General features: G+C 38.1%; 1 protein-coding gene and 1 pseudogene across 1 annotated transcript; both read left to right on the top strand.

Annotated features, from left to right (window-relative positions):
* Positions 1 to 11251: 11251 nt before the first annotated feature.
* On the top strand, positions 11252 to 11883 carry LOC121491781 (annotated as a pseudogene).
* A 4633-nt stretch (positions 11884 to 16516) lies between these two features.
* LYZ (lysozyme) lies at positions 16517 to 21490 on the top strand. Its single transcript, XM_041754114.1, has 4 exons — positions 16517 to 16731; positions 18043 to 18207; positions 20062 to 20140; positions 20957 to 21490. The coding sequence occupies exons 1-4, from the start codon at positions 16596 to 16598 to the stop codon at positions 21021 to 21023; spliced, it is 447 nt and encodes a 148-aa protein (XP_041610048.1). The 5' UTR covers positions 16517 to 16595; the 3' UTR covers positions 21024 to 21490.
* The last annotated feature ends 698 nt before the right edge of the window (positions 21491 to 22188 follow it).

Below are 22188 nucleotides of genomic sequence, written 5' to 3'. Positions count from 1 at the left end.
AATCTTTTCTTTTAAGGTTTTTTAGTTTCCACTTAGAAATGTTTTTTATTTTCCCATAATTTATTTTAATCCTTTTTTCATATTTAACATTTATGTATTTAGTCTATCTGTAACTTAATTTTATTATAAGGTGTGAGTATGGATCCAACTTATTTTTTCCAGATGGTGCTTCAGTTGTTAAAATGCCATCTCTTCTCCCATTGATTTGAAATGTCGCCTTTACCATATACTAGATTTTCACATGGATATATATATATATATATTTATAAACTTTCTATTATATTTCTTTGATCTATATGGCCAGTAATATTGTTTTAATTATTGAAATATTAGAATGTATTCTACTATATTATCAGGTTAATTCCCCTTTCTTCTATTTTTTTTTAATTTCATGGCTATTATTACTTTTTCATTGGTGAGTTACCTATTGCCATATAATAGATTGCCCCCAGAACCTAGTGATTTAAATGATAAACAGTTAGTAATCTCACCAGTTTTGTGGGTCAGGACCTTCACAGAAGCTTGGCTGAGTTCTTCTGGTGCAAGGTGTCTCCTGAGGTTGTAGTCAAGATGTTAGCTGAGGCTGGAATCATCTGAAGGCTTGATGGGGGCGGAAGGATTTACTATCAAGTGGGTTTTGGCAAAAGGCCTCAGTTTTTCATTACCTGGACCTCTCTATAGGCCTTTTAGAACATCCTCACAGTGCTGTGGTTGATTTCCTCCTGAGCAATGTAAAAAGAGAAAGCAAGAAGGAGGCCACATAACTTTAATGACAGTCTCAGAAAGAGGCACACTGTCACTTTATCATAGTTACTTAGAAGTAAGGATAGGAGAGTTAAGCTGCACTTCTTAAAGAATTTGTAGACATATTTTAAAATAACCAAATAAAATAAAATTAAATTAAATTAAAATAAAATAAAATAACCACTCATTTTTCTGTACAAATCTTAGAATTAGGGGGATCCCTGGGTGGCTCAGCAGTTTAGCTCCTGCCTTTGGCCCAGGGCGTGATCCTGGAGATCCAGGATCAAGTCCTGCATCGGGCTCCCTGCATGGAGCCTGCTTCTCCCTCTGCCTGTGTCTCTGCCTCTGCCTCTCTCTCTGTGTCTCTCATGAATAAATAAATAAAATCTTAAAAAAAAAATCTTAGAATTAGTTTTTCTTTTTTCCAAAAATTAATATTAATAGATATAATATAGTAATAATATGGTTAATATTAATATTTTTATTAGAATCTAGGGGATCCCTGGGTGGGTGGCTCAGTGGTTTGGCGCCTGCCTTTGGCCCAGGACGCGATCCTGGAGTCCCGGGATTGAGTCCCTCATTGGGCTCCTGGCATGGGGCCTGCTTCTCCCTCTGCCTGTGTCTCTGCCTCTCTCTCTATGTCTAAAATAAATAAATAAATAAATAAATAAATAAATCTTTAGAATCTATTTTGATTTGCAGGCAGCAGAACTTATTTTCTTTTTAAAAAACAATTATATCACTATTTTGCAACTTCTGTGTTCTTTTTACAGTCATAAAATAAAATAAGGACGCCTAGGTGGCTCAGTCGGTTAAACATCTGACTTCAGCTTAGGTCATAATCCTGGGGTCCTGGGATCGAGCCCCACATTTGGCTCCCTGCTCAGCGGGGAGCCAGCTTCTCCCTTTCCCTCTGCTGCTCTTTCGGTTTATTTAAACCTATTTATCATAGATAAATTACATCTATTTTAAAGATTCATAGCAGCTTTTTTAAAAAAAACTTTTTATTTTGAGATCATTATAAATGCATAGAGGCTTGCAAAGGATTGTACAGAGGAAACTGGTGCACTCTTCCTATAGCCTCCTCCAGTGTTCACACTTTGCACAAATATAGTACAACACTAAAGTCAAGATATGGATACTCATACAATCTACAGAGCTTATTTAAATTTCACCAATTATACATGTACTTGTGTTTGTGTGTGTGGCTCGATGCTATTTTTCTCACAGACACCACCACAACCAAGATTTTCAATTGTACCCATCACAAGACTCCTTCCTGTCACCCACTTATAGCTACACCCATCTCTTCCCTATCATCTCAAACTCTTGTCAATCACTACTCCATTCTCCATCTCTTTTTTAAGGTTATTTCACCAATCTTAAATATTTGTAAAAGCACAATTCTCAAATTATTAAGAACGTATCTCATTTCTGCTTCTTATTTAGTTGTAGACAGTCACGAAAGACTGTCAATCTCATGTTAACAAGCCAGACATAGTTTTTAAAAATGTTTTAGAAAGCTGAAGACACAGGAATGTAGAAAGAAAAGAAACACAAAGAAACTCTGAAAGTGATGAGTCCTTCCTAGGAGGGAAGATAACCAATAGCTACTCCCATCACTGGAGCAATAGCAGGAAAAAGAATCTGCCATAGATGGATGTCAGGAGAAACAGACTAAGTTTTAGTCAACATTCCATGGCCACATATGGGCTGCCATGACAGATCAAAATTCCAGGGACACCCAGACAAGAGCAAGACTGCATCCACCCAGTTCACTCTCCCTTATGGGTCTTTCCTCAGGGGCAGCAAGCAGAAAGTTAGGAGGAGAGAAAGAAAGCTAAAAGAGGTCCCCTCCTAAGGTGTATGAAGTCTCCTGCAAGTTCAAAGTAGCCACTTTCTGGAGTCAAGAGGAACAGGCCAGGAGAGTGGAGAGAAATTCCCAGGAGCTACTCCAGTGTCCAACTATGAAAATCTGGAGATGAGTCAGGAGTCTTCACAAGCAATCCAAATCTCCAACTACCAAACCTGAAAACTCAGCAGGTGGGCTGGGAGAAACCGCTCTGAGGTGTTCCAGGCCTTTATGGAGAGAAGGGCAGCTGCCCTCCAAATGCTAGGGGATAGGCAGCAGGACTGAAAGAGATCTGTGAGCACAGAAGAAGGAAGCTAGCCTGAAAAACAAAGAAACTTCCGCAGCAACCCAATGACTGTCAAGGAGATAACTCCATAGTTCTAAAAACTGACGACATGGTTATGAAGCCCAGGTGGTTCTCTAGGATCTTGTTAGCTTTCAGATCCCCGGCTCTGCTGAAAAGAAAGTCCTGATCCCACCCTTAACAACATTTGAAGCCAGTGGTGAACTGAATCACACAAAAATCATAACACAGCCAGACACAGTTCAACTACAGATCAAATTAATTTCCAATAGCCTGACAGAAAAGAGGAGATGCATCCGGAAATAGTCCTTAGTGGCAATGACTACCCAGAAAGAAATCTATTTTCCTTGAGATTACATTTTTATCTCTCGTTTTTTTAGTAAGGGGTGTGTGTGTGTGAGGGGGTGCATATGCAAAAAAAAAAATCAGTTTGGGTTCACATTGTGCAGTATCATCATATATAAAAATCATCCAAAAATGAATTATAGACCTAAATGTGAAACCTAAAATTGTCTAGAAGAAAACAGAAGAAAAGCTTTGGACCTCAGATATAAGACCGAAAGCACAATCCATAAAAGAACAAACTGGTAAATCATCAAAATTTAAAACTGCTCTTCTTCAAAGACCATGTTAGGAGACTAAAAGACAAGCCTAGATCTCAGACTAGGAGATAATATTTACCAAGCAAATACCTGAAAAAGACTTGTATCTAGAGTATATAAAGAACTCTCAAAAGTCAGCAATAAGAAAACAACCCATTTTTTAAAATAAGCAAAAAATTTCAGCAAACACTACCAAAGTACATGTACCAAAGATGGCAAACAATCACATGAAAAAATGTTCTATATCACTAGGCATTAGTCTGCTAGAAGATTCTCTCTCTCTGCCTCTGACCCTCCCCCTGCTCTTGCTCTCAAGTAAAAATAAATAAATTTTTTTAAAAAGTTAAACAAACACCTACTATGTAATCCAGGCTTTCTAATCCTGGGTATTTACCCAAGAGAAAGAAAATATATGTCCACACAAAGACTTGGACATGAGTGTTCATAACAGCTTTTTTTAAATAACAAAATATTGGGAAAAACCCAAATGTCCATCAACAATTGAACAGAATAGCAAATTATAATAGAGCCGTACAATGGAATAGTGCTCTTCAATCAAAATAATTGACTATTGATACATGCAATGATAAGGATGAATGTCAAAGTAGGCATGTTGACTTAAAGAAGCTAGACAACAAAGAGTATATACATACTGTGTGATTCTATTTATCAAAAAAACTCCAGAAAATGCAAATTTATAGTGAAAACAAATCAGCGGTTGCTTAGAAATAGGAAGGTGGGGATGAGGAAAAAGATATTACAAAGGAGCACAGAAAACTTTTAGAGATGATGGGTAGGTACACTGTCTTCATGGTGATTGTTTCGTGGGTGTATATATGTATGTCAAAATCCAATTTGGAAATTAAATATGTGAAGTTTACTTTATGTATGCTGTACCTCAAAAAAGCTGTTAAAAAAAAAAAGCATTGGGATCCCTGGGTGGCGCAGCGGTTTGGCGCCTGCCTTTGGCCCAGGGCGCGATCCTGGAGACCTGGGATCGAATCCCACATCGGGCTCCCGGTGCATGGAGCCTGCTTCTCCCTCTGCCTGTGTCTCTGCCTCTCTCTCTCTCTGTGTGACTATCATAAATAAATAAAAATTAAAAAAAAATTTTTAAAGCATTGAGGGAGTCCCCTGGGTGGCCCAGTCAGTTGAACATCTCTCTGTTTGCCAAGAGATGGGGAGAGTAAAACCCAAGTATATGATCTCATTTTCCTATTTGCAACAATTTTTTCTCTCCTTGTGATTTTACAGAACTAATATACAGATTGAAATCCCTGTTTTCTAGGAATTTAATGAAAGAAAATTTAATGGCATTGGCATAAATGAAAAGATTGTACAGAATCTTAAACCCAAAGATCATACTCAATAAAGAAATGAAATCAGAATACTCTTCTAGAAAGAGGAAATCAAAATGGGAACATGTTCATCTCTTTGCAAATAAGACTACATTTTATCATACATTGGAAGAGTGAGTTCAGTATTTCACCATAATTTCTCAATGTTGAACCCCCAATTGTTGTGTAAATTGAGAAAAGATTTTTGTAACTTGACCAAAGTGGGAAGGAAAATACTTGTTTATAATGTGAAATAGGGAAGTGAGATCCAGCCAAAGTTCTAACTGTATTTGCACCGGCAACTTAAAGATGGCAGGAATGATAGTGTACTCGGAAGGTATTCACAAAGAATCAAAAGCCATCCAGAATTATTCTATTAGTTGTTCACATACCAAGCATACTGATTTTTAAAATATCCTCTAATTATTCAATGGCATTTAAGAGGTGTTAGACCAACCTCTTAGAGGTAACTCATACTTTAAAAATAAATGTATAAAATGGGTTTGCAAAACTATATCAGGAACTAAAATTATACAAGGGAGAGACAAAGAATTTATAGCTTTGTCAAGGGGTGAGAATCGGGTCTCAATATTTAGTTTCTTCTCTTTCCACTTGAATTTTTATAAGGTAGTGTGGTACACCAAAAAGGCCATGGAAATGAGCTGAGTCTAACTCCCAGCTTGGTCACTTACCAGCTCTATTTCTTTGGGCAAGTGGGACACATATTTTCTCTTCTGTAAAGTGGAAATAATACCTACTTCTAAGATCCCTGTAAGAAAAAATTATGGGTAATGTTTATTTAGAGTGATCATTCAGGATCCCTGGGTGGCTGAGCAGTTTAGAGCCTGCCTTTGGCTGAGGGCGTGATCCCGGAGTCCCGGGATTGAGTCCCACGTCGGGCTCCCTGCATAGAGCCTGCTTCTCCCTCTGCCTGTGTCTCAGCCTCTCTCTCTCTCTGTGTCTCTCATGAATAAATAAATAAAACCTTTAAAAAAATAAAGTGATTATTCAAACCTCCTAAATATCTCTTGAGCCCTCGATTGTCTTCGTTCCCCACCATTGTCAGGATCATCTGTCAGTTCTCTAGCAACAGTCCAATCTAGCATGATTTTTCCAAAAGATTTTGATCCTGTTACTCCCCAGTTTAATACTAACAAATAGTCTCCCTTTGTCTTTTGCGATTATGTCCTAAGTCTCAACTGTCTTTGGGATTAAGTACCAGTCTGGCCCTGCTCACCCCTCCAGCCTCATTGCTCTTTGCTGTATTTCACCAAACATCCTGGCACTTCTTTCAGCGTCTGCACAGCAGATTTCAGAAACAGCAGGCATGGAGGCAGAGAAGAGGGTGAGTGCACAATTGCCTCTGTAACTGGAGGTAGACTCTATGGCAGACCTTATGAGGCTAGTCCTATTTATTAGACTTAGTGATGGTTCAGTATCAGTAACTCATGCCTCTGTGATAGAGCCCAGGAACTAGAGACTCGTATAGCACAATACTGGCACTACAGTAGAAATAGAAAGTGTATGTTAAATAATATTTCCTGGGCAGCCCAGGTGGCTCCCAGGGCGTGATCCTGGAGACCCAGGATCGAGTCCCACGTCGGGCTCCCTGCATGGAGCCTGTTTCTCCCTCTGCCTCTGTCTCTGCCTCCTCTCTCTCTCTGTATCTCTCATGAATAAATAATTTAAAAATCTTAAAAAAAAATTTCCTTTCAGTATGAATCAGTTACCTCACTCAAAACATAGCAATAGCAAGGCCATAGAGTTAATTAAATGCAAAGTTAAATGATTTCTAGAGCTTGGATGGTGTCAGGAGACCCAAGAAAGAAATTATCTTGCTTATTTGATCTCCTTGCGAAGAGCAGGAGCTTAAAGTATGGGGATACTGAGAACTGAAAGAACAGAAAGTGATCACCAAGCCATGGGGGAATAAATACACTCGTCTGGATTAGGCAAACCCAGATTATTTACCAGGGACCTACACATTCGGAGGCCAGCAAAATTCCACCTTTGGATTGGGTAAAGTCCTGCTCCTGGGGCAGGAAGCGTACCCATAGGAAACCATGCTGACCTGTGGCCCGGCTGCTGGACTTGCAAGGAATAGCTGCTAGGGATGCTGGCTCTGTTTCTCAGGCTGTTACACAATAGATGAAGCCCCACTAGTTGAGTGAGGAATTACTTTACCCTAACCTTTCAACACCTGCCCCTGGAGAACCTCATGGTGTTGTTCCCCCTCTACCTCCAACCGCTTTCCTCCCATCTCTCCCACCCCTGTGTATTCTCCTAGGAGCCAGCCTGCCACAGCAGAGATGAGACTAGGTCCTCTGCACCCCTGGGCCAGACTCCACAGACACATCAGCCAAGTAAGGAAGTGAGTACAGCTACTCTGATCATGGTCTCCCAAGGTCCTTACCAGCTTCAAGGAAATGGCAGTGCTTCATTGGCAAGTAATTACTCAACACACTCTGACCAAACCCATACCAGTGCCTCCCTACATTAATACAAACAGAATTTTTTTTATTTTAATTAATCTATTTATTTAAGTAATTCCGACCCCCAACATGGGACTCAAACTCATGACCTTGAGATCAAGACCTGCATATTCTTCCGAGTAAGCCAGCCAGGCACTCCAGTACAGTTTTGATTCACCAATGTCAGTTACTTCCTGAGGTTAAATCTTTTTTTTTTTAACCTTTTATTTGGAACTAATCTCTGCACCCAATGTGAGACTCAAACCCACAACCCCGAGATTAAGAGTTACACACTCTACCGACTAAGCCAACCAGGCATCTCTGAAGCTAAATCTTTTGATACAGTTTTTTATGTCCCTCATGTACTAGTGAGGGACAATTAGTTTTTAGTTATTCAATACTAATAGAGAAAACAAGATTGCAGGAACAACAGAAAAATAGTGGTGGCATAAATTATAGTGAGACAAGACTATAAAGACAGACAGAGAGATCTCAATAGCCTGGGTCTCTGGAAACAAGAAAGAAAGAAAGAAAGAAAGAAAGAAAGAAAGAAAGAAAGAAAGAAAGAAAGAAAGAAAGAAAGAAAAGAGGAGAGGAGAGAAGAGAAAGGGAGGGAAGGGAAGGGAAGAGAGGAGAGGAGAGGAGAGGAGAAGAGTTGAGTTGGCACAGGTTGAGATCTAGGGGGCGGCTTACTGCTCCAGACTTTTACTCAATTTCCCTGTTTTCTTTCTTTCTTTATTTTTAAGATTTTATTTATTGGAATGCCTGGATGGTTCAGCAGTTAAGCGTCTGCCTTTGGCCCAGGGCATGATCCTGCATCCGGGATCAAGCCCCACATCAGGCTCCCTGCGTGGGGCCTGTTTCTCCCTCTGCCTGTGTCTCTGCCTCTCTTTCTCAATCTGTGTCTCTTATGAATAAATAAATAAAATCTTTTTTTAAAAAAGAACATTAAAAGAGAATATTAAACAAAATGCAGTATAAGAAGGGAACTGTTTTTAACAAACCAAAATCCAATGGAAGGCCCCAGGTGTCGTAAGGGAAGTGGGAGGCAATTCTCTGGGTCCAGGAATGGATTACATCATTATCAGTCCCTGGGAAGAAGAGAGAGGAGGGAGAGTGAGAAAAAAAATCTTTTTTTTAAAAAGATTTTATTTATTTACTTGAGAGGGATAAAGAGCACGAGCAGGGGGAAGGAGCAGAGAGAGAGGGAGAAGCAGGCTCCCCACTGAGCAGGGAGCCCAACGTGGGACTTGATCCCAGGGCCCCCGATCATGACCTGACCCGAAGACAGACGCTTAACTGACTGAGCCACTCAGGTGCCCCTCAATTTCCCTGTTTTCATTATGACATTGTACCTCTACCTTTAGCTGTGCCTTGAGTCTTAAGTGTACAGTCTCTCTGGCTCATCCTCCCAAAGAGAGTCCTCCCATTCTCTTTCTGGAATTGTAAAAGGGCAGTGATCTGATTTCCTGGCCTAGGAGAGAAGATCTGGAAGTTTACAGCCCTCTGTATAGACTCCCAACCAAGCTTCCTGTTCATAGCATTGCCATGCGGTCCTGCCTTCACAGTTACCTAGTCTTTTCCAGGTTCTAGGGCAAGAGTCAGCTTGCTTGTCATTTATTTCCCTTTCTGCAGGCATGTAGGTGTTAGCTTTTTTCATCACGCTAATTAGCTTTTTTCATCACACTAACTTACTTATCACTCACCTCCTCTCTGTATTACAAAATTGTAATATTGTAATCTAGTTTTCTTTTACTTTGCCCTTATTGGTTTATACCTTTTAAAACTCGTTTTGTTGGTATTTTAATGGGATTTGGGAAGGGAGCAAAGGTATATCTGTGTGTCCATCCCACCTATAGCATATTCTTTAGAATATCTTAAACTCTGGCAAATCTTTTCTTTTTAAGGATAATTTTAATTTGGGGAAATAGTCAAAAGTCTGAGAAATCAGACTGTTGGACACATGATTAATTATTTTTTCTTTATCATGGGAAACAACTAGGAAGAATAAATTATGACTATTGTCCATTATAATCCAACAAAATAATCTGGGATTCATAATATTTTCCCGAAATGATAAAATGCACATGTTGCATTTTGTATGTGGTACATACAAAATTTTGAGGAGAAAAAAAAATCTCTGCTGTTTTATTTTATTTTATTTATTTTTTTCTGCTGTTTTATTTTTAAATAACTTCCTCATTAGACCTACTTCAAATGATATGATAGGATTATGATTAAATGTTATAACTGCCCATAATATCTGCTCCAGGGGAAATAACTAAGAGAGAGGATCAAAACACCTCTTTCCTGTGAAGTGGTCACACAATATCATGCAATCTGTTTTGTTCAGGATGTGGTATAAGCAAATATTTCCATATTATAACCAACCAAATTATAACTGTTCAGATACACCTGAAAAGATAAATTAATCTCATAGTGGAAAGTTGAAACTAGCATGGCGAATAGCTAGACGTTCTTTAGCACTGACATGAGAAGAATATAAAGAGAACCAAAGATTACCTCTTTTAACTGGTTTCTTTGGGTCCTGAAAAGTATGTATTATTAAAGAATCAAAATTAGGCGTACATCCTTTTCATTTGACAATGTTTCTCGTGTAATTTTACATAGCAAATAAACCTAAATGGTTTAATATTTCTCTATTAATAGGGACAAAGAACAAATCTTTGAGATTTTTCAGGGACCCTTGGGGAAATCTCAGTCAGTTTAAGGTCAAAAAGACTTTATTTAAAATTTGATTTAAGGAAGTTGTAAAAAATTTTCAAAAGGTTTGAACAGTGATTAAGATGACAGATTACTATGAAACATATTTACTTACTTATTTAACCAAACTTTCAATAAAAGATTTCAGAGGCAAAGACAGAAAGTAATGCATCTGAGGAAAAAAGCACTTTTCTCTTTAATATTGAGAAGCCTCAGTCTTTTTAAGTAATCAAAGACCTGATAAAGAACATGAAGTACAGGCAGTTATCCTAATAAGACACAGAATCTTTATTTTTCCAGGTAAGTTATTTATCTGGTAAACAAAAATCTTTTACAATAATCCAAGAAAACTTTGTTTTAACAGAGAGAAAATTAAATTCCAGTTTTGCATAGATACCCTGATGCTATTAAAGCTCACTTTTAAAAACCTTATAATAAATTCACTTATTTTTATTTTTCACTAGCTTGACCACACAAGATAATAATCTCTCCCTTCTCCCTCCCTCCATTCCTAGTGCCTCTCACTCTCTTTTCCTAAATCTGTATGTCTATTTTAGTTTTGTCCTTTATTTTTTTTCTAGTCTAAAATAACCTTTAAATAACCTCTAAATTAGGCCAATTTGCTCTACTTTCCCCATAACAAAAATACATTCTCGGGCAGCCCAGGTGGCTCAGCAGTTGAGCGTCTGCCTTCATCCCAGGGCGTGACCCTGGAGACCCCGGATCGTGTCCCACCTCGGGCTCCCTGCATGGAGCCTGCTTCTCCCTCCACCTGTGCCTCTGCCTCTCTCTCTTTGTCTCCTTTCTGTGTATTCTCATGAATAAATAATAAAATCTTCAAAAACAAACAAACAAAAAACAAACAAAACAAAAATACATTCTCATACCTCATTCCTTTCACTATCAAAAACACACTTTATTACCCCTGTATACTTTGCCTACAGTTTTTTTCTTTACCCTTATTATTTCCATATGTAGGCCTCATTTACATATATTCATTGGAATTCTTAATGTTTAGTAAAGTCAATTTCCAATAGAAGTTAAGAAGTAAGCAGTTGTGAACTATCTGCAACATCCTAACATTGTGAGTAGGTTACCTATTTATGAATACACCACTTTGTAATTTCTACACATGCATTTTCTTTTTTTTCTGTCCTACAATTATGTTTATTAAAAACTGACATAGGGACCCCACTGGAGCCACCTCTACCAGCAACATGTTCAAGGTAATTCGGAGGTCTGTGGGGCCAGCCAGCCTGAGTCTGCTCTCCCTTAAAGTCTATGCATCACCTAAAAGGGACTCACCTCACAAAACTTCTGTGAAGGTTAATGAGCTTTCACTCTACTCGGTTCCCGAGGGTCAATCTAAATATGTGGAGGAGCCAAGGACCCAGCTTGAAGAAAGCATTTCACATCTCTGACATTATTGCGAGCCATATACAAGTTGGTGTCAGGAAATGTGCTCACAAACGAAGCCCAAGATGCAGAGCTTGGTTCAGTGGGGTTAGACAGCTATGAATATCTCCAAAATGCACCTCCTGGATTTTTTCCAAGACTTGGTGTTATTGGTTATGCTGGCATTGTTGGACTTCTTTTGGCTAGAGGGTCAAAAATAAAGAAGCTGGTGTATCCACCTGGGTTCATGGGACTAGCTGCCTCTCTTTATTATCCACAACAAGCCATTATATTTGTCCAGGTCAGTGGGGAGAAATGATATGACTGGGGTTTACGAGGATACATAGTCGTGGAAGATTTGTGGAAGGAGAACTTTCAAAAGCCAGGAAATGTGAAGAATTCACCTGGAAATAAGCAGAATGCTCCATGCTCTGCCCATTTTAATCAGTTATAGGTAAACGTTGGAAACTCCATGCATTTTCTACAGAAGAATGGCAGAGAAGTCAGTGCTGAATGTAGTAAATTGGCTTTCTTCTTCAGGAAAAACTATACCAGGCTTCTTTGTTATCTTGGGTGATGCCATACTACCAGTGGACTAATCAGAAATCCTTTCACCTAGAGATAATGTCCGACAGTAGAACTCCTCTTTCTCATGTTGCTATTTATGTACATAATTAAAATTCCAAATTAAAAAAATAAAAATAAAGAATAAAAACTGACATAAACAAAACCTGTACAAAAAATATCCCCAATCATGTATCACTTTGAAATAGTAACCTTGAGAGACATTATTGCCTGGGACCTCCGTCTTCCTCTTCCCCAACCTCGGCCCCTTCCTGCAACAGCTTCCCTTTTTTCTTAGATTTCACCTTTGGTTCAACATCCCCAAGTCGTGTATTCAGAGGTAAGCTGTCTGGTAAAATGAAATATTGAATGTTATTTTCTGAAATACTCAGTGTTTCCAGCTGTATCAAGTCTCTGTTCTTCAAAGTCTTTTTCACAGCTTTAAGACTGTATTCATGCTGACATCTACACCTGCTATCGTTCCATGAACCTGTGTTCCATTCTTTAATTCAGTGGTTACAGTTTCGTGACTCAATTTCATCAAAAGTCTTACGAGCTTCATCCTAGTGGCGCCGTCACTCTTTCAGTCTGTTAATGTACAAACCAGACTTCCCAGGCCCCAAAGACCAGGGATATGAATGGCCTGAAATGCCTCCTCCTCGGGCTCCAACCTAAACACCGCTGCACGTGCATTTTCATAGCTCATTTTTTTGATGTTGCAAAAAGAACACATTATTATTATTTTTTTAGATTTTATTTATTCATGAGAGACACACAGAGAGAGGCAGAGACACAGGCAGAGGGAGAAGCAAGCTCCCTGCAGGGAACCCAGGACCCCAAGGTCACAACCTAAGCCAAAGGCAGATGCTCAACCCCTGAGTCCCCAACCCAGGTGCCCCAAAAGAACATGTTATTAACAGACCCAAATATCTTCAGTTTCTCAAAGAACCTAAAAAGTTACACATATATGGCTTTTTCTACCATGTTGACATATATTAAGCAAATCATTTTTATTGTATGTTTTGTTCTTAGGTTGAATTTAGAATTTTATAGTCTCAAATATCTAGTAGAGATGACTTACACTAATTTGACTAGTATTAATTTAGATAAGTGCTTATATTTTTCTTTAAGCCAATTAATAGAGCTCTTCCACAAGTTAGTTTTGAGGACTACCATCCAGAGGGAGAAAAATATCGCACATTAACATAAATACATTGCCACACATAAACATCCAGGCAGATGCAAACAGTGATCTGTTGCTTTTGTTTAAATTTTAGCCACATATCAATTACAATAATACAAAACTCACTGTCTTATTAAAAAAATAGCTCTAAATGGTATTTCTGATGAATGGAGCAAGTTTACCCACTTAGATAGCTAAACCTTTTAGCAATATTTGTGGATAAAATTTTTAAGATTTTTATCTTTAGTATATAATCTTATGGAGGCAATGGACTAAATTTTGGGCAAGGAGTCTATAGAAATATCAAGTAGCAGTTTGTTTTTTAGAAATCTATTTTTTTCCCAGGCTCGGGAGTTGCTTCAGCCAATTTTCCCCTTGGATACTTATATTTTAAAGACATAGTAAGATTAATATTTCCAAGGGACTGAGAAAGAATATAGGGTTTATCTAAGAAGAAACTCGGGGGTATATTTGTTATCAAAAACCAAGGATAATTACTATGAAGTTTTTCTTTTTTTATTAAGGATAGGACAGTCTGATGAATTTTTTTTTTTCCTGCAGTGAAGGCCAGAAATACGGGAAAGCCTAGACCTCATGGATCTGCTTACAGAGTGAGGGAGAATAAATCAAGGCTTCTTGTGCATTATCTGTGCTTTTGTCAAAGCGATTTCCTGGATATCAGTATTTTTATGTTTCACACCTGCTTGAGGGCCATTTGCAGTTTTCTGAGTCTGACCTCTGCCTCCTAATCAAGTTAAAGAAGTGTGTGGGTTTTTCCTCCTCATTCTAACGAAGGCTTTCATCTGTATCTGATCCTTTCTTTTCCTTTCCTTGCTCTTTCTTTCTTTCTTTTTTTTTAGATTTTATTTATTTATTCATGAGAGGCACAGACTGAGAGAAAGAGGCAGAGACACAGGCAGAGGGAGAAGCAGGCTCCATGCAGGGAGCCCATCGTGGGACTCCATCCCAGGACTCCAGGATCATGCTCTGGGCGGAAGGCATGGGCTAAACCGCTGAGCCACCCAGGAATCCCTTCCTTTCTTTCTTTCTTTCTTTCTTTCTTTCTTTCTTTCTTTCTTTCTTCCTTCCTTCCTTCCTTCCTTCCTTCCTTCCTTCCTTCCTTATCTGATCTTCCTGTAGGTACTGATAGGATATTTATTTAGGGTGAGCATATCTTGAAAATCCTTTTAGATGTAAAAGTTCAAATCTTCCAAGGTATACCTACTTCACTCGTGACTCCAAACCAATAAGCCTTTTTGTGGTTTAACCATGGACACGGAGAGAGTGCAAACGATACAGCCCTCCCAAGATGCAGCCCTCCAAAGATAGCGTAAGAAAGCAAAGACCTTCATTGTCACAGGTGGTAAAGGAGGTTCTAATCTCCCACAAAGTGAGACACTTTAATTCACAGATCCACTAAGCTGTGTTACCAGAAGGGTGATACCGGAATGGGAATTTTTCCAGCACAAACAAGGAAAGGAAAATAGAGACAGCGCCCCTAGCCCGCTGGCCCACTGCCTGCTGCAAGCCTGACAACCTGCATCCCTGTCCCCCCAACCCCCGCCTCAAGTGGCAAAGACCAGAGAATATTCTCACTACTTACAAAGTCAAGTTCTCAATTCCTGAAACAAGACCAAAGAAGAGTTTCATCTTATGATTTTCATCTTTAATGATAAACAATACAGAAGTCAGACAAAGGAAAACATGACTACTTCTGGGAGGCGAAGAATCAATAACTTGTGTGTGGGTAGCCCGAACTAAAGTCACAAGAGTCATGATTCAAGATCTATTTTTCACAAATGTTATTCTTCTGACATTATGGATTTGGAAACGGAGGGACAAGTGGAAAGTTTTATACTCCTCTCTTGACTGGGACACAGATGGGGTCAGAACTCTTACCTTCTGCGGGTCTGTTATTGGTTACCCCATATGTCAAATGCAGTCTCCAGGGAAAGTGTTCTAGCCTTCTCCTCTCCCACCCTCATCACCAGAAACTGTACAGGAGGAGAAAAAATTATTTTCCTTCTACTATTTTAGGGTTTCAGAGGGGGCTCTGTAACTAGAGACAGATGACAAGTAAGTTTAGTTAACATGGATATCTCATATGTATTTGAGAGAAACGCAAGGATGAGTAATTCAAAGACGTGGCAAGAATTTGGGCTTACATAGCATCTTAACCAAAGAACAATACATTTTTAGAAGAGTGACAAGACTGCAGGAAAGAGCTTTAGGCTTCCAAGGGCAGCAAACTGTGGGAAGATAAATACTTAGTAGTTACCAGAAGATAATAGCTAATCAGTGAAATTTGTTACATGGGGTCCTCTGGTGCTGTCTTAAGGCTGATAAGCATGTAGGGTAGTCAGTGATTAATTCCTGTACAAATTTAAGTTCTGTTTTCAGGCATATAGGGGAAGGGCAGAGAGCTTTCTTAGACCTGCTTCTTAGTTACTTTCAGTTCAAAATAATCCTTATGCCAAGAAGATTTTCAGGTGACGTATATTCTGTTCCTCTTCTTTAGGTTTGATTATAAAATTCTCTCCTTTATAATGACCCCTTATGTTCTAAGATCAAAATGTGAAATAAGGCATTCTCAAAAAGTTACAAACATTGTTCACATGAGGCTTATTTATAATGGTAAAATATTGATTTATAAAGCAAGAAGATGTGTAATAGCAACAAACAATTTAGAGTGGGAATATGGCTGAGCAATATGGAATCATGCTATAGGCCCATTAAAATGACGGGTAACATGTCATATGCTTTGGGGGAAAGTGTATAGAAAATAGTTTTAGGGACTCAATGGTTGAGCATCTGCCTTTGGCTCAGGTTGTGATCTCGGGGTTCCAGGATCTAGTCCTGCGTTGGGCTCCCTGCATGGACCCTGCTTCTCTGTCTGCCCGCATCTCTGCCCCTCTCTCTCTCTCTCTCTCTGTGTCTCTCATGAATAAATAAATAAAACCTTAAAAAGAAAAAGAAAGAAAATAATTTTAAGTGAAAAAAGATGAAGACCACATAGTGAATGCGAAATAAAAAATTAGAGCTCTTTTTCATTGTGTAAAATGTTCATTCAGGGTTTTTTATTTTTTTTCTTTATAGTTGCTCAAATTCAATATAAAATAGGAGGCAGTTCCTGGTTTGGAAACAATCCTACTTCCCAATTCTTCCTGAGCCAGGTCTTTAAACAATGCCATTGCATCATTTTCCTGTAGGTTAATTCTTAGGAAAGCAGAATATCTCTTTTCAAATATATATTTTTAAAAAGAGCTTTTAAAGTCAGTGAACCCATAAACAGTTCCTGTTTTTCACATCTCTCAAAGGGTGGAGCCCCCAAACCAGTAGGAGAAGAGGGAAGTTGAAAGATGTTAAATACTGAGGACAGCTCTCCCGGGTCAGCCTAGCGGTCTGGCTTCCCAGTCAACATGAAGACTCTCCTTTTCCTTGGGCTCCTCCTCCTTTCCATCACCGTCCAGGGCAAGATCTTTGAAAGGTGTGAGCTGGCCAGAACTCTGAAAAATCTTGGGCTGGCTGGCTATAAGGGCGTCAGCCTGGCAAACTGTAAGTTAAGTCTTCTTCTTACTTCCAGATGGTTCGACAGGTACAGATAGAGGATGAACAATATTAAAGAGGCTTTGAATGAATGGATTTCTTATATTTCTTTGAGGGTCTGTATACTTATAATGGTTAAAAATATCAACTTGTTTCCTTAGAATCAGATATTGATTCTGGATTGATTGATTGATATTTTCATGGAAAGCAAAATTCTATGCCATCCTAAGTAAACCAGCACCCATTGCACTCTTCTGGTGCTGCTGAATTTGCCAGTTGCCTCAGACTCGATGGCACACCTAGGCTGACTGAACCATCTATCTGAGAACCTGGAGTGTCAAGTCCTTGGTACTTGACTCCAGGCACTTCCTGTTTGGAACTTGGTTCTGAGAGTAATCAGCATAGAGCAATGAATATTTTTCTCTTTTTAAATTTCCCTGCCATGACATGGGATTTTTAACAGCAAAGTTTTAAAACCCTATGTTGAACTCTCAGTGCAGGGGCAGTAGGAACTTATTTCCCCTCAATTATTGTTTATATAAGGATCCCTGAAATGCAGCTTGTAATACTGTTTTATTACTCCTGCTCACCATAGTTGATTAACTATTTTTCACGGTCTTCCACAATTCAAGATAATGTCTGAGTAAAAGTTACTTATAAAATCCACTCAAGGGATCCCCGGGTGGCGCAGCGGTTTGGCACCTGCCTTTGGCCCAGGGCGCGATCCTGGAGACCCCGGATCGAATCCCATGTCGGGCTCCGGATGCATGGAGCCTGCTTCTCCCTCTGCCTTTATCTCTGCCTGTCTCTGCCTCTCTCTATATATATGACTATCATAAATAAATAATAAAAAAAATAAATAAAATCCACTCAACAGTTCTGTTGATTTTTCCGTTGTAGAATAAATCTTGCCTAAGGGGAAGGGTAGTTGCAATGGAAGAAACAGCAATTTTAATATTTTAAACGTATGTTATCTTGTTCATTAGTATTATAAAATGATTTACTAACAAAAGTGTTAAAAAAAAAAAAGTGTTAAAGTATACTTGGGGGCGCCTGGCTGGCTCAGGCAGTGGAATTATGCAACTCTTGATCTCAGGGTTGTATGTTCAAGTGCATGTTGGGTGTAGAGATTACTTAAAAAAAAATAAAATCTTAACATATATATATGTACACATATACATGGTTTTGCAAGGAAAATACACCTTTATATTTATAAGGTAAATGATTAATAAAATTGAATAGCAAATAGAACTGATTATGGTTATGTGAAATACATCATGTGGTGCTGATGTTTCTTACTAAAAAAAAGTTTTTTTTCAGGGGTGTGTTTGGCCAAATGGGAAAGTAATTATAATACAAGGGCTACGAACTACAATCCCGGAAGCAAAAGCACTGATTATGGGATATTTCAGATCAATAGCCGCTACTGGTGTAATGATGGCAAAACGCCCAGAGCAGTGAACGCCTGTCACATATCCTGCAGCGGTAAGACACGCGATGCTTGAGTGGAGGCACAGTGCTCTTCTAGTCATACTTACGAGAACAGAGATCCGATACAAATGAAAAAGTCTTGAAAGATTCATCAGGGACTTAGGAAAACTCTGTTTCAGTGTCTAGAAAGTCTTTATTATCCTCATCATTCCCTTAGAAATGAAAGAGTTGATGGCATAAAAAGTTCATGTTTTCTAATGTACACGAATTTCTGAAATGATCTATTACTTTACCGTAAATGGACTTTTGGATGTTTTGTCAAAAACAATGCCATATGCTCATCACATACTTGAACAGTTGCTAACACTTGGTCAAATTTACTTTTTTTATATGTATGGGGGGCGTTTTGTGAATGATTTTAAAATGAATTAGAAACATGATGACTTTTCATTTCTCAACTCTTTAGTTTGCATCTTCAGAAAATACAGTTCCTATATAATTATTATTACACCTAACAAGTTAATTTATGGGTTGGTTTAATTGGAGTGAAACAAATATTCTATTGAACTCGTATGAAAAATAGAAATGACGTGTGGAATCTTTTGTGCATAAAATGCTGGAGAAGTATCGTAAAATTGGTATTGCTAAACTTTTTGGGTTTTTTTTTTTGATATTGCTAATTTTTTAATGTTAAAATTCCTAATAGACAAGATTAGCCTTAGAATATATTTTGTATCCAGATAATTTATTTTTAATTTATTTTTTAAAAATCTTGTATTATATAATAATATGTGATCATGGAATAAAAATCCTTACTACTCAGAGATTTATGACCACTGGTAACTTGGTATAAATTCTTCCCCAACATGTATCAGTCATGTATATGAAGGGAAAGCTATATTATGCACAAATGTATCTACATACAAACATGCAAGCAATGTGCGCATTAAGAAAAATGAAGTTGTACTATATATACCACTTTACAGCTTGCTCTTTATCACACAAAATTATTCCTGTGTCAACAAATACAAATCTGTATTATTTTTAAAGGATGGAAAGAATTCCACATATTAATGTTTTGTAACTTATTGGTTCAACTTTTATTGGTAAGCACTTAGATTGTTCTGCTTTTCCCCCTTTGTTAAAATGCTGTGAAATATCTTGTGCATCTTTGCACCAGATCTCCCTTTGTTAAAATGCTGTGAAATATCTTGTGCATCTTTGCACAAGATCTTTGGGTGCATTTTTTACTATTTCTTTAGGATAGTTTTGCAGTAGTAGAACTGCTGATTTAAAAATTGCTAGTTTGTGTTTGGTTTTTTTTTTTTTTTTTTTTTGGTTGGTTGGTTATTTTCACAGTACCTAGTAAAAAGAGAACCCTCTGCCACATTAATTAACAATTCCAGAGCTTCCAATGACTTTGGTGAATGAGAAACAGAATGCTTTATTTCATGCCAAATGGGATGGAATGAAGAAAAATCCCCACCCCCAATATTCACAGATAAATGGGTTCTTGGAATATAATTGTAATGTTCTTTCATCCTTCTAAGAAAATAAAGCTGGCTAAATCTAAACTAAAAATGAAATTTCTGGGGCACCTGAGTGGCTTATCCAGTTAAGCATCTGCCTTCAGCTCAGGTCATGATCTCAGGGTCCTGGATTCCAGCCCCATGTCAGGCTTCCTGCTCAGCCAGGAGAATTTGCTTCTTCCTTTCACTCTGTTCACACACACACACACACACACACACACACACCCACTCCCGCTCATGCACACGAATGCTCTCTCTCTCTCTTTTGTGCTCTCCTTCTCATGCGCTCAATCTCTCGTAAATACATAAAATTCTAAAAAAAATAATAAAATGAAATTTCTATGGAAGTCATTTTCATTCCGAGCCACCTCTTTTTCAGCTTTGCTGCAAGATGACATCACTCAAGCCGTAGCATGTGCAAAGAGGGTTGTCAGAGATCCAAATGGCATTCGAGCATGGTATGTTTAAGCATTAAAGAAGGTGGGGGGGACTAGGTGTCTCAGTCAGTTGAGCGTCAGACTCTTGATTTTACTCAGGTCATGATTTTGGGGTCCTGGGATGGAGCCCCAAGTTGGGCTCTGTGCTGGGCATGGAGCTTGGTTAAGATTCTCTCTCTCCTCTCTCTGTCCCTCCCCTCCCCCCATGCCCTCTTCTCAGAAAAAAAAAAAAAAGTTAAAAAATAAAGGGGGACAGCCATTTTGCCCTAGTGATAACAGAGAAGGGAGAGATTTTCAAAGACCCAAGTATGCTACTGAGAACTGAATGTTGCAGCTTCACACTTACCCTAAACAATGAGTCACCTAGAAATAACCTGTTTCATCTGATTTAGAATCTTAGTCTTTTACCCTTCAGTTTATTTTAGATGATTTCTAGAGCTTTTAAGATTCTCAACATTCTACCAATTCCTTGTCTTATCTTGAAATTACTTTTGGAGTTCAGTAAATGTGGAAAGCACTTGGCAGTTGCTGTTGTAGAATGCATCAATGTTTATGTTTAGCATCCTGTCCTCCAGTGAGGGCTTTGGGGGGGAAGTGAAATACTTGGTGTGCCCATCTCCATTTAATAAATAGCAATACCCCCAAAAATAAATAAAATAAAATAAAATAAAATAAAATAAAATAAAATAAAAATAAATGGCAATACCTGAATCTATCTGTAGCCTGTCATCCATTTACTGGTAAAACATTCTGTTACCCCAGTGGATTTGAAGTGTGTATATTACCATGAAGCTATGTTCTAACCTTATCACCGTTTATTTCATTTTTTCTCTGCAGGGTGGCATGGAGAGCACACTGTGAAAACCAAGATGTCTCTCAGTATGTTCGGAATTGTGGAGTGTAACTGTGGAGTTTTCCTTCTTCAGTTCTTCTATCTCTTTCTCATATTAAGGGAGTAGTAGTTGAGTGAAAGGTCGCACTACCATTCTTTCAAACAATAACACTTTAACAGAAGCAGGAGTGAAATATGATCTTTCTTCTAAAAAGCTTCATGTTTACGAATGTGTTTATTATTTGATAGTCAGCCTGTAACATTTTTCAGGTTGCTAATAGAAAAAAATGCTGGTGAATACTTATCTAAAGTCCTGCCTATCAAATACATCATCAGTTTATTCAGTTTTTAAAGAAATAACCTTGATGTAATCTTTAGAACTCCCCTATAGTTTATAAAAATGTAACAAAAGATTGTCTTAAAACAAACTGATCTTAAGTAAAATCCTAGCAGAATAGGCGTCTATATGTTGTCATCTCCAAAAACAGTAAAAAAAACAACAAAAAAACACACACAAAACAAAAAAATCCCACAAAACACAAAACAATAAAAACACTATCTGTTGGGCAATATAAAGCTTTAAAAGGAGCAGAATGCCAAATGGCTAAAGCTGAAGACAGCCTGAATTAAGAATTTTGCTTTTCTAAGGTGTGACCGTGGTTTATATGATTTCTCACAAATGTTACTTTCATACTGTTTAAAAATAGACAATTTATATATAGATTTATTTTAGCCCTTTAAAGAACTCTTCTACGCGTCTTTCTGATCATGAAGGAATATAAGGAAGGATTAAATGAGTTGTTGCTGTTCTTTGATTTTATTAACCTTGATGCATGCATTATGACTAAATCCTGAGGCAAATGACTTTACAAGTATTGAAATAATTGCTGATTAACCACCGGTGTGAAATTATGCATGTTGGAGAAATAATACAAACATTATCATTAAAGGGTTTGCAACTCATAACTTGTCTTTCTTTAAACCACCTAGTGTCTATGAAGAAAAAAATATGTGTATTCGAAAAAAATATTCGGTACTCTTAATATATCCTGTATCTTTACCTGTATTACCCAAACAGCTGGATATTGCTGGAGAAAAATCCATAAGCACTCTGACAGATCTCACTTTCATGACCACAAATCTTAAATGGGCCCTGTCTTCATGGCCATCATAGTCGCTTCTCTGCACACCTTCTGGTTCGTGTCCCCACTCTCCAAAATGACTATTTTTATTCTCT

This window comes from Vulpes lagopus, chromosome 5 (assembly GCF_018345385.1).
Source record: "Vulpes lagopus strain Blue_001 chromosome 5, ASM1834538v1, whole genome shotgun sequence".
In the NCBI taxonomy this organism is placed as follows: domain Eukaryota; kingdom Metazoa; phylum Chordata; class Mammalia; order Carnivora; family Canidae; genus Vulpes; species Vulpes lagopus.
The sequence above is the reverse complement of the archived record's forward strand: the minus strand, read 5'-3'. Positions and strand labels throughout refer to the sequence as shown.